At 39.0% G+C, this 13,922-nt stretch overlaps 1 protein-coding gene across 2 annotated transcripts in view; it reads left to right on the forward strand.

Annotated features, from left to right (window-relative positions):
- The first annotated feature begins 736 nt into the window (after positions 1-736).
- LOC145393766 (coronin-1A-like) overlaps positions 737-13,922 on the forward strand; it is a 61,019-nt gene continuing 47,833 nt past the window's right edge. For both annotated transcript variants that reach the window (XM_080267814.1, XM_080267815.1), the window contains exons 1-4: positions 737-773; positions 8,004-8,064; positions 11,846-12,043; positions 12,307-12,573. In XM_080267814.1, the coding sequence (XP_080123940.1) occupies positions 8,035-8,064; positions 11,846-12,043; positions 12,307-12,573 (495 nt within the window). In that variant the 5' untranslated portion in view covers positions 737-773; positions 8,004-8,034. The remainder of the gene's footprint in view (positions 774-8,003; positions 8,065-11,845; positions 12,044-12,306; positions 12,574-13,922) is intronic.

Consider the following 13,922-nt stretch of genomic DNA (forward strand, 5'->3'; position numbering starts at 1 on the left):
TTGAGGTTATTTGCTTATGTAATGCCACCCAGGGATGAGTGAGGCCGGTCTTATGTCATGACCAACTTCCTAGCCCAGGGCTCCTACGCTTCTCATGGGGCCACGTAGGATTGGATGATGGATGGATGGATGGCCATGTAAACAATGACACAAACAGAAAACGTTATCTGTATGGTTGCGCGTTTGCGTGCCATGGCATAGCTATTTAGTGGATAATAATTATCAGCCTGACAGTTAAATTGTCCAGCAAGTTTGACTTTGTGTCATGCCGTAGAAGCTTCAGCTGCAGCTTGTTCATAAACAGGAGAGACAATCAGATAAACTGACTGATTGACATGTATACAGGGTAAGACTATAATTTTTAAAGTTGCTGGTTGTAGCTGTGTGGTCACCGCCCTTTCATTGATTTGCTCACTGAAGAAAACCAGGCTGGTGTCAGATGCAAGATGACTACCACCAGTATAATTAATTAATTTATTTCAGGCAATTTGATCACCTAATCACTGTATTAGGAATTGGTATATGGAAGATTTTTTTTTTTTTTTTTTTTTTCACATGGTAAGAAGAAAGTTCGGTTACTGGTACGATTAATTTTAATGTTTAAGCAGTTGAACTCTGTATGGTATTATGGCTTTGATACAAGTTTACTCGTACACAGCAAATTACAGCAGATGAGTGGGGTGTAGACATTAATTTTTGCACGTCTTGAGTGATGACGTCAGAGTGTAAACAAGATGGTGGACACAAGGGCATGTCAGAAGCCTTCAAGCAGGGTTTGTGTTTTCTCCTATCGTTCGTAGCTTTTGATTTGCTTAAGCTACACATGCATTTTAAAGTTTGTGGTTTGAGGAATACTTGCATATCACAATCTGTTGAATTTGATGAGTAGTTCGAGTAAAAGATGACGCGTGAATGAGTGCCCCTCCTGTGTAGAGTAGCAGTGGTAATGGCTTTGGTGTTGGTTGTGGCGAGGCTGACACAAACCACGAGTGATGCACATATACTAAGATAACACAGTAGCGGGTATATTAATTGTAGGGATATTCGCCGGTTCCTCATTCGTGCTAGGTGTAGCTTATGACCGTATGTTGTAAGTTCGTGACCGCACCCACGTCCCAAGCTGTCGGAGATTAATATTGCATTAGGTATGTTAGCGGAGTTTGTTGGTCGGTGGCAGTGTCGGCTGTAGCAGTAAAACAGAGGGCGCAAAGGTGTTAGTCAGCCCTTCAATTTCAGTCATTTAATCTGTGAAACACGTATAGTTTTTAGATGTGATGAGCCAGCTGCCCACATTAGAGTGTAGTCAGTAGTGATACAGGAAGGTCAGATGTGTTCTCTCATTATATGCTAACAAAAAGGGGGTAGGGGTCTTATCCACACCATTCCCCCCAGTTTTTGATAATATGGGTTTGAGAGTCAGCAGCTGTGGTAAATGCCAAGCTCTGAACAGAAAGCTGTCACCATTCATTTCTTGCCCTAGTAAGTTGCTCTAACCATATTATGTACCGTACCATATGGTAAGGGTATAGTTTAAGTCTCTGCCTAGTGTTTTAAACTTAATTGGAATATTTTGCTGCTGTTTGTGTCTTGTAAAGTTAAAGAGGTGCATTTTTGAGCATACGGTAGAGATTCCTAATGCTGTCTGCATCAATTTTGAGGAGGGCCTCGCATAAATACGGAAAGAAATTAAGGCTTATAGCACTCAGTAACATAGCATTCACTAGTAATCATCTGTATATACTAAATGTGTCGGTATATGTGGGTTTTCAGATAAATTGCTTTGCTTAAGCTTAAGAAGGGGGAAAAAGATAATGCCTCCCCCACCCTCCATGTCACTGCACTGGGAAGTCTTGATGTTTATCCCATAGCACAGCCTGATGATGGTTAGTCTTTCTTACAGTATTTGCAAATTTGCCTAATATCCTGTTCAGTAATTAGATGTGCACTTGAAAAATACTTAATGGCTTCAAATTGAGGATTTCTTCATTTTGTTTTAGCTAAGGCCAGACTGTCTTATTCAGCAAAGGAGACCCCCTTTAGTGAGGAAATTTGAGAAAGATATATACTGTATCAAATCTCTCCAAAGTTGGTCCCATCAGAGTGAAGTGTTTCTCCAAAACTGATTGAAGATGTCTTTAGATAATGATGATGAAATAAAATAGACATCATTATCGTGAAGAGATTAAGGAAGACTGTCACTGTTTGTTAAAATATACCCTAACATAATACCAGTAGGAAAGTTTGAGCAAAGACCTAGGCTGTACTGTATTTGCCCTTTCATTTTGTCTGTCTCTATCAGTCTGTGTGTGGTCCTCAGCAGGGCCAGACCTTCTCCATGGAGGGAGAGTGGCTGCCAGAATTAACCCTCCATGCTGGCCAAGTATGAATTGGGGAGTGGTCTGTGTAGTGAGAGCAATGCATGTCAAAGTTGAAGTGTTTTATTATGTTTCTGTGTCTTCATCTGTATGTCATGGGTATGATTTGACAGGGTGCTGAAATATTCTAGCAATATGTCGATAACCTGTAGCTATTCATGACCAGTAATATTTGGACATATGCAGTAATGATCCATTTTGGGTTCCATCCCCCCAAAAAAATTATTCGTACTGTACTGACTTTTTGTGATAATTATTTTGACCCAACATCCAAGATTTAAGAACTTTAGTTCTCCTACTATATTTCACGCTCACTACTGGATTAGCACAGTTATGGACAAAGTGTACTATCCTGTACTGGTACTGTACAATTCTGTAGATTACTCGTACATTGTTTTTGTATGCAGGGTAATATAAAGTCATCCATGGAGCGATTTAGGTTGATGTGATAATGAAGTTTTAGGATTATCTTGGCTGTAAAATAGGTAGTTTTTTGAATGATACTAGTATTTGTAGGGATATCTAACTATCTATCTATCTAAATATATCTATCTATCTATACCTGTATATATATATATATATATATATATATATATATATATATACACACACACACACACACACACACACACACACACACACACACATGCGTATACAGATAGCTATACCCTGCTATACGATCCCCCTTTAAGCGATACCTAGCCTTAGTGGTTTTTAAAAAATTAACACCCTTTCTTGCCTAATGATGGCCAGTCCCCAGTTATACAATATTTTTTGTTTGTTTGTTTTTTAAACCTGTTTTCATGATATTTTATATCTAAGTTTTGTTTAGGTTGATTTATAAACTGCCATTAGACTTACCGGTAGTTTAATGTGTTTTAGTTTTAGGTGGGGTGAACACTGTCATTTTTGGGTACAGTTTACTTTGTTTGATTTTTTCTAGTCTTATTTTTAATGATTTTCAAATTTTATTTTTGGGTTTAGGTTCTAAACTGCTTTAAGGCTTAGTTTAGCTTGTTTTAAAGCTGTTTTGGGATATAGGTGAGCTACAAATGGAACTTGTTCTTGGACTCATTTGGGTGGGTTATGGACTTGGTTGGTGGGGGGGGGGGATTCCAAGGCTCCTAAATGCATATCCCTATACTTTCTTTGTTATAATGTCCCCATATAATGATGCCCTGGCTCAACGATGGGTTTTCCCAAATGCATCTCATTGATATAGCAGGGATGTGACCGTATCCTAGCTGTTTGAGTTCTTTTGGAACATCGTCTCGAGTTTTGACGTCTGCTAGCAGCCTATGTGGATCTCAATCGAGATGTAAAATGGGAATTCCTGTGACTCCATGAAATCCCCGCTGGGATAATCCAACTGATTGCTGGCTTGTACTTAAACACTGAGAGTGCTCCCAGGTGTTGGGGGGGAACATCAAACTTCTTCCCAGTAAGTTCTGGTGTGAGACAGGGATGTGTCCTTGTCCCCACACTTTTCAACACATGTATGGATTAGGTACTGGATCGGGCTGTGAGTCGAAGTCACTTTGGGGTATCAGTTGGCAATTTGAGGGTTACTGATCTTGACTTTGCTGATGATGCAGGTACCCTAGTGGAGTCGCTGGAAATACTACCGACAATGCCCTCGAGGAATTTCACGAGAATGTGAAGCCTCTGGGATTAAAGGTCTCTTTGGCCAAGACCAAGATCCAGGCACTTGGTGGCTTGCTGGATGAAGCAGTTCAGTCTGTCCAAGCATGTGGTGAGGATATAGAAGTCTTGGAAAGATTCACTTATCTTGGTAGTGTGGTCCATATTAACTGTACAGTGCTCGTCAGAAGTATAGAGCGCCCTGCGTCCCTCCTGAGAAACAAACCTTTCAACATTGAAAAAACATATAAATAATGCATTTTATTTACCTTTAGTGCTTCGTAGGGTAGCCTTTACGTTTCTTCACGGACCTGAGACGTCTTGGAAGTGAAAGGGCGAGGCTCCTGAGGTGCTGGAGGGGTATTTTGTCCCAGGAGTCACGAATGGCGGCTTCCAACTTAGGCAGAGAGCTCACGTCTTTCCCTTGGAGACTCTTCTTTACGAGGTACCAGAGGTTTTCAATGGGGTTGAGGTCTGGGCTATTTCCTGGCCAGTCTGTCATGAATGATACCTCGCAGTCACGAAGCCAATTGGTGACCGATTTGGCCTTGTGAGCAGGTGCACCGTCCTGCTGAAACACTCGTGCACCTGTTAGCTCGAAGGAGTCTGGTAAATGATCACACAGAAGCTCCAGGTAAACATCCTGATTCACTCTGATGTTCTTGGGAAGTACAACAAGCTTCCCCAAACCCTTCCCTGAGAAACAACCCCATACCATGAGTGAATCAGGATGTTTAACTGTGCTTTCTACATACCGTGGGTCAAGTGGGTCACTACCTTTGCGTCGATACACACGTGATCCTCTGTTACAGGTAACGCTAAACGTTGCCTCATCAGACCACAACACTGACAACCATTGCTCCTCACCCCAGATTAGATATTTATTAGCAAAGGCAAGCCTACGAATTCTCTGGCTCTTGGTGAGAAGAGGCTTTTTCACAGGCCTGTGACTTGTGTAACCAAGCTCATGCACCCTACGAGACACTGTTCTCACTGACACCTCACCAAACACTTCCGGGTTGCTCTCCTTAATTTTCCTTGCACTCACACGAGGATTAAACTCCACTGCACGTTTTAAAACATTAACAGACCTTGGGGAAGTTTTCCTAGGCCTACCAGACCGCGGTTTCTTTGTGGGAACTGCACCACTGTTTTCCTCCCGAAACCGCACACCAACGACGCACTGTCGATCGTGCCACACCAACCAATTCACTAATTTCCTTTGTCTGGTGGCCTGCCTCCTTTAGAGCAATGATCTGGGATATGATTTCACTCGATAGTTCATGGGTAGGTGCCATAACAAAGTTGTGAAGGCCAGAACACTGCGGGACACTCGGAAAAAAATGGCGCAATTTGAGAGGGACACTCGGCGGAGTTCCTCTCTCTCAGGCAGCCCGTGGGCGACTGAGGCGGGAACCAACCAGCGCGTCGGAAGGCCCCAGGCTACCGTGACGTCATGCTCGGAGCTCAAACTTGTGGCTCAATTCTTACCCCCCAGAATGGGTGATTCTTTTTGGGCCATAAGTATTGCGCGCCTGGCGGACAACGCTGAATACTTCTGACGAGTACTGTAGGTCAGACAGTGAGATCTCTCGTTGCATTGGTCTGGCCTACGTGGTTATGGAATCACTCAGTTCGGGTATTTGACGCTGTCGTTATTTGTGTAGAAGGATGAAAGTTCGCATCTTTCATGGAGTTTGTTCTCCCTGTCTTACTTTATGGCTGTGAGACATGGACACTAAACAGTGACTTGAAGCAGCGAATTGACTCCTTTGGTACTAAGTGTCCTAGCAGGATTATGGGATATTGCTGGTACAACCAGGTGCGTAATGAGTGACTACTACGTGAGACTGAATCAAGGCCTGTTACGCACATAGACCTAATACGTCAACGCCAGCTACAGTTATATGGTCATGAGGCTGGTCCTGCTCAAAGGGTGATCTCTGAAGGGTGGAGAAGGCCAAGGGTAAGGCCACATAACTCATGGCTGGAGCAGGTTGATCACTCTTGTTGGGAGATACTTAGAGAGGGAAGAGTCGCTGCCAGGAGGGTCGCACAGAGGGACCTATGTGGATGCAGTCAGAGGGTGAGTGAGGCCATGAGCCCCACAGCATTTGCTCCTTCTTGATGATGATTTTATAAGTTATGTCTTCTGACCATTAGGTTTAAAGTGTTCAACAGAAGTAGACTGGGCCCTGAAGACAAAAATTTGAGGTTATATACTGTAAGCAAAATTGACCATCCTAACCCGTAGGATTATAACCTGATCAGAACAAACAAAATTAAATCTGCCCTATGCTAAACTCACCCAAATTGATCAAACTTCCTAACCTATACAAATCTAACCAATCCTAACTCAGACTTGTGTAAACTAACCTAATCAGAATACCAGTACAAATTATAAATATTACCATGTAAATGCGCAGACTGTGGTAAGTGTTATTTGTGCCCTTTTTAAAGACTCAAAGTTATTTTAACATGACTAACACAAAGACTAATCAAAGGTGACAGCAGTAGCAAGCAGTACCAGTAGGTACAGTACATTACTGGTATTTACCAAAAGCTTAGCATCAAATAAATAGCTAAGGGCAAGGGGAATGTACAAAACACGATACCAGTATCTTCCTAGTACAGTATCTGTCTGTCAGATACCTCTTCTCCTTTTTATTAACTGACACCTGTTAAAAGTTTATGAATGGACCAATTAGTTCACAGCTATAATCATAATGTATTGATCAGCAAGGACTTGTGAGCAATCATGAGTTTTGGTCAGTCAAGAAATAAGATGCAGTGCTTATAGCACATACCATTTGTTGAACCCTGTCTCAGTTGCTGATATCCATGCCATATCATGTATCAGATAGTTCTGGTGATACGATAAGAATTTGATAATTCCCTTCTCAGGTTCCATGTAATTAGACATTTTTAGTTAATTTGCTTGTTTGTGTGCCCACATTCTTTGTAGCTGAAGAGGGGAAAATCTTAGAGATAGCAAGCAGGTGCCACACCAGCTTGTGTAGTGTAGATAGTTTCAGGCAGTCTACAGCAATGCGGAAGAGAATGATATCTCCTGTAGCAGCAATTTGGTGTTTGACTGTGATAGCGTAGATCTGAAGCTTTTGAGGCAAAGGTTTACTATGGTACCGGTAGTTGGTGAGCTTATACCTTTATTAACCCATTAGTGGCCTGAGTTCCTGTGCGAGGGATTTTGCTGGACAGGTACTAAGCATACCGTCCTCAGCCTGTTGGCTTATAGTCACAAAGCTCATAGGTCACTACCCCAGGGTTCCCTTCTTTCTTAAATTTTTAAAATGCCCAGTTCCGTCTATTTTAGTGAGCGCTGGGTGCCAGTGGGTTAAGAACATCCACATCCTATTTTTTCACAGAGACATGGGGTTGTGGCTTTATACCCATAACAAGTGAGAGTAAAGTATTAAAATAATGATCATAATAACATGATGCAGTGGTTCTTGATGTTCTAAAGTTATTTTACAGTTTTTGGTTGCCGTTTGATAAGCACATCCTGGCTTTGTTCTCAGTTTCACCAGGGACTGAAACACTGATTATTGGCTGTAAATGGTAACGAGTTTTACAAGCTTTTGACCAGCTCAGATGCTTTGGTACTTTGTTGAGTGTCACAGTACTGTAATACTATGTACTGGAGACTGATGTGCTATGCTCAGAGTAAGGATGAGAAGACATTTTACACAATGCAGGTTTGTGTGCTTTTTGTTTCTGTGTAGTATTTTTCCAGGTACTGTATTTGCCATTTTCCTGTTATCTTTTTATCAGACATCAGGTTGAAATAACGATGGAAAGTTGACACTTGCAAAAAATCAACAATCTTAAGTAATGTACATGTACTGAGGTTTATTTTCATGTTATGTTTTTCTCTAAAGCTGCTTGCATGTTTGAGCCATTCTGTCTTTGGCATTATTGTATTCCCTTTTAAGACGAATCATTTGATTTCTTTATTTCTTTTTCCAGTTGTGAGAAGTCCCAATCTTGCTCAGTTCCAATGCATATACCAAAAATGCCTTCACAATCGGTAGGTGATGAGTGGCAGCAGATTATGATCTGGGGGTGGGAGGCCCAATAAACTAGTCATCACTGGTAGCCAAACTCTGTTGCCACATCACTGCAACTTGATTGAAATAGAGAGAAACATGCAGCCATGATTTATCACAAAATTTTATTTGTATATTTGTATGTACAAAGAAAATGCAAGGCTCCTGTTATTCTAGTTCTGTATTAACACACACAGTCAAGCAGGACATACATATAATGAACCCTTTTCTGAATGTCTTCTGAGGCCAAGTTTGTTCTACTGTAGAGGATGTTTTCGCTCTTGGTACGTACATTACGCATTGTACTTTGTTTGATAGTTTATTTAGTGTTTTATACATTGGATCTGATCACTGGGGATGTGGCCTATGCCATTGAAACTAGATATTTTTACAGATAAAACTGGTTTATATTACTGTACTGACATTACTGTCAGTTCATATTTCAGGTAGCTCTTCAACATATTTCACTAAATAATTATTAAAATGGTTTTGTAACATTATTACCATCATGATCACACTCAGTTTTCCATGTTCACCAGAACACAGTATTCTGACCTCTGGGGGCTGAAAAGAGAATGAAAAAACCATGGGCACAGTTTTCTCAGTAAAAATAATCAGGTATTGCATGAAATCTCTTATCATATTTTCATTTGCCCCCAAATCAACTTTCACTTTTCTGAAATATAGTGATGGTTCACTGTCAGTGCAGTTTACTTCAGAATTTCATGGTTTGGCCCTGTCACACTTCAGGTGTTTCATTATTGTATGTACTGTACCCTGTTTACATGTACACCTTGCATGGCTTGTTTGTTGACCTATCCCTCCCCCCTTGGTTCTAAGAACTTATTTAGTTTGAATTATTTTTTATTTAAGCTCAGTACTACCCTGCACTACTTTAATTATTTTTGTTGCAGCTATGAGTTTCATACTGGTGGCATTGCAGAGCTGTAGTACTTTGTTATTTCAGTAGTTCCCCACTTTAGTCTCCAGTGCACAGTATGGTTCTAATGCACTGTGAAATAACAGGGGTGTGTGGTACCAATTTGTGATTTTTCAGTGTAACCTTTTTCATGGAAGTAAGCATATAGTACAGTACTTTCATTATTGGGGATATGTAAGATAATGAATGAAGAGTTTCGTATGTTAGCATATTCAGATTAATAAATACCGGTATGTTGTTTACAGTATAATGGAAAGATAGGTTGTAACACTTTATACCTAATTAGCATTTTTACTACAAACCTTTGTTAAAACAGTTAGTGGAAGTTATATCAGGGAGATACTGAACATTTCTATACAGTACCTTGTACAGTACAGTACATCGTTAGAGTATAACTATATATATATTATTTGTACTTGTTATTACACTGTTGTACATACTGTACTGCACCCTGTGCTGCATAATTTTATTTGTGCTTGTACTGTACTACTGTATATGTGTATGTTGGTGGAAATGTGCTTGATGGTTTAAATACAAATTAAATGAACATGGTACTTGTACTGCTTAAATTATGAATGAGTATGTTGTGAAAGTAATGTAGTGTTGTAGCTTTATTTTGAATGCCTGTTGATGTACAGTTCTCTTTAATGATTCTAAACCAATTGATAAATTTTCACTTTCCAAATTAAACGATGTTACTGATTTTGATTGCAGTTTCAAATTTATCTCGATGTGGATTTTTTTTTTTTTTTTTTTTTTTTTTTTTTTTTTTTAGCATTGTAATTCTGAAAAATTTTTAGAAATAAAACAACAATTGCATTGCTAAACTCCCCCATGACAAGCTTTTAAATCTCTCTGTGTCTGTAGATATTGCTCTGTTTATTCCGGCCTTTGATATCTGTCAGTCAGTTATAGTATCCTTTATCTCTTCCACAATCATTTTGTAATTTGGGTTTATCATACATTTGACTGGTATAGTATCATATTCATTTGTGTTAATCCTTTAGCTTTTATTAATGCAGTTAGCTGTTTTATTTAGGCTGACACCAAGTGATTTGGATCAGATAATAGAAATTTCAACAGGTTCTGAACTAATTTCATGGACCATTTTGACTCCTAAAACTTCCCGCAGCTGAAGAAGATTGCCTTGTTTTAGCTAAATTAAAATAACAGACTACATCCTTTGTGTGGTAAAGGGCCAAAATTGTAAAGGTAGAGAAAGAATATATAACCAGTGGGTTTTGGCTAGCAAGTTGTCCAGTTTCATAACATCATTCCAATACTTTATTTAAAGCTGTTTCATTACATCATTGTATTTCATTGACTGACAGGCTTGTTTAGGATGGAGTTATTGTACATTACTGTGCTGTGAATTATAACAGTAATTATCCCACAGTACACACTCTTTTAGTACAGTATTTCTACCCACCTGTCTAAGTACATGCTGTTGAAAACAGGGTTCCATCCAGGTGGACAGAAAAATGTTAAATGAAAAGAAATTCAGGGTAGACAAAGATTCTTAATCTATATAAATATACCCTTGAGAAATTAAGAATGCAAATAATGACCCAAGATCACCTTGAAACAAACTGCATTAATGTACAGTTAGGTAGAAAAGTCCATTTGCCTCCCCTGCCTCGTTCTTTCATTGCTGGGTTCATAGATGCTTGAATGAGTGACAGTGGACAGAGATACATATTATAAACTACAAATGAATGATTATTGAAGTTTACATTGTGGTCCAGTGCATCACATTTAAACATCTGTGAAAACCAATGCTGATATAGAGGCAAGAGAGGCAAATGAACTTTTGTAGTTGATTGTAGAAGAACATTAGGAAATAAACTAGATTAGAGAGTACAGTATTTGTGTTGTGTTGAACAATATAGCACATGAAAAATTAATACACACTGAAGATAATATATACTTATAATGCAGTATAATACCATGTCTTGTTGTTGCAAAAAGTGCAGTAACACAATGCTGAATGCATTGGATAAAATGCAGAAACTTGAGTGATATATATATATATATATATATATATGGTAGCTTAAAGTAGATCTTAATTTTTAAGCCTTTTAAATGTAGTCATCATATCTGAGTTTAATCAGTTTCTTTTTCATTAACTTGGGGAGAATACTCACAAACCAATAAATCACTTTACCAGTTTTCCTCAGAAATACCATATTTAGATAATTCAGTGCTTCTCTATCAGTGAACTGTGTATAGTAAATATTTGACAAATTGCCATGATGAGCTCTTGACAAGTACAGGGTTAAAATGAGGACTGTATATTAGTAAGCTGAGTATGCAGTAAATAAGGAATCCTTTGGAATGTTTCCTATATAATCATGGATGTTATCATACTCATGCTTTTCAGATGGATAAGACTGAGATCTTCCTGACATTAATGTGGTGGTGACAGATCTTGGATAGAGAAGATTAGCAAGACTGATGATACACTGAACATGCCCATGACTGGATTAACAAGCTGTGATAATTAAATATTCTTCTAATAATTACTTTATTTTTTGTTTATTACAGACTTATATTGGTAGAACACTGTACATTGTGTATGGTATATGGACAGTATATATTTTTGACACATAAAGCTACTTTCTTACACAAATAATATACTGTATTTTATAAAGTTCAGATAGTCAACATATTAAAAGCAGTGCATATGGTAGCTCTCACATAATCTGTTGTAGTAGCATTTTGTGTGTGTATGTATATTTGTTTTTGTGGCATATTTCCATATATGCTACACTAATGGCTAATGCCAATTTGTCTCTTCCACTTCCATCAACCTGCCATCCCAGAACTCATTCCGTGGGATCCGTTCATCCAAGTTCAGGCATGTGTTTGGCCGTGGATCAAGGAAGGAAAACTGTTATGAAAATGTGCTCATCACACAGAAAGCTCATGACACAGCTGCTTGTGCCGTCAACCCCAAATTTGTGGCCATTGCGGTGGAGGTGGCAGGTGGCGGTGCTTTCATAGTGTTACCTCTGGACAAGGTTGGTGCCCACAGCTGCTTAGTACCTGGCTTGTTAAGGAAGTGGCAGAATTATCGAAGAATATTTTATAATGTTTCTTAAGGACCTTAGTAGGTTGATCTTTCTTGTATTTGTTCTTAAGATTGATGTTTTTTTTTTAGAAAGAATTGGCATACTAGTACTGTAGTAGTAGTAGTATTATGTTTGCTGTACAGCATTAGTTATATTCATTAATTTAATGACCTTCTTGAAAACATAAATTAATTGGCTTATTATTCCATCAGACAGGCCGTATTGACATCAACACAGCTAAGGTGACAGGACATGCAGGTCCTGTTTTGGATCTTAAGTGGTGTCCCTTCAATGACAATCTAGTGGCATCAGGTGCTGACGACTGCACAGTGAAGCTGTGGCATGTACCTGATGGCGGTCTCAAGGCAAACATGACAGAGCCACTGGCAGACCTACAGGGTCATCAGCGCCGTGTCTCCATTGTGGAGTGGCATCCCACTGCAGAGAATATACTTTTCTCTGCTGGCTATGATTACCAGGTGAGAACTGAACTTCAGGTGTTGTTTGAGGACCATAAATATTTGGTGATACAATTGTCTCATTGTTGCAGTTTTGAGCCTGTGGTTTCAGCTAAGTATTTTCAGAAAAATGTGATAGTGTAATTATTTAGTGTAATTATTTAGTATGCGGTATGCAGTTTCAGTGATTGGCATATTTCTTAAGATTTGAGCATGATTAAGAAGAAAATCATGGGAAGGTGGTAGAAGACTCAGATAATCTGATAACATTCACAGTAAAAACTGCATAGAACACTGCATTTTCTATCTAGGTACTTTTATGGAAGTAAATACTGTATGTAACTAATACTGATGTTTTACAGAAATGTCATATACAGTAAAAGTCCTATTACTCGGCAGCTGATTGTTCGGTAGATCCGACATTTCGGCAGTTTTGAGAAATAGTCCCATTTACGAAAATCATTGATTGTTCGGCAGATGTCCAGAATCATCTCGGCAGTCTAGGAAGTGTTATCTGTGGCTTGTAGGCCTAATGTTTCATTACACTTCTGTATGTTCACTAATTTCTATATTTTTATTCAGATTCAGGTATAGTACTGTATTGATTACAATATTGCACAGTATCATACACTACAGTAACCACCCCCACCAAATTAGTGAGGGTTACGTTCCAAGCCCCCACGCTAATTCTTGAAATTCTTTCATTCTTGATGCCTTCCTGAAAATGACACCGGTAATTGAGTAGCCCATGAACCACTGACACTGTAATGCATAACCCATAAATAAATGTTGCTTGTGAAATCAGTTTCCCCGTTGTTTTTAGCTGTACGGCTGTGACAGCTCTAGTATTTTTATTCCTCAGCATAATGGTGGAAGGGACTGTCCTGTTTAACTGAACCTAACGTAACCGAGTTTAACTGTACCTTATAATTTAACCAAACCTAACCTAACCTAAAGTCAGAAAAATACTTAAATATAAACTGGAGGAATATGAATTGCTAAGGTCTCTCTGATGAAAGTTAAACGTACATTTAGTGCTCATTCTTTTGTTTGTTTTTGTGCCTAACGTGAAAGAGAGAGCATTGATGCAAACAGTAATATATCCCATTAATCCTTTAATAACCTCCGGCACTGAACAACCTTTTACAGTACCGATGTCAGTGATGTTAAGTTAGTGTGAGCTATAAAGAAAACTGAACAATTATGGGGAGGGAACGAAGGTCAGTGGTATGTTTACATGACTACGCTATGATTCCAAGCAGTTAGGCGGTCGGTTAATCTCTGATGTTTTCGCCCGTTTGGTAAATACACCGTAACTTTATCAATCTTTCCGTGACTCATAGCGAATCATAGCATGGGTTTAGGAAGCT

The sequence above is a fragment of the Coenobita brevimanus genome, chromosome 25 (genome assembly GCF_032717465.1).
Source record: "Coenobita brevimanus isolate Jiangsu-jjx chromosome 25, ASM3271746v2, whole genome shotgun sequence".
Classification (NCBI taxonomy): Eukaryota; Metazoa; Arthropoda; class Malacostraca; order Decapoda; family Coenobitidae; genus Coenobita; species Coenobita brevimanus.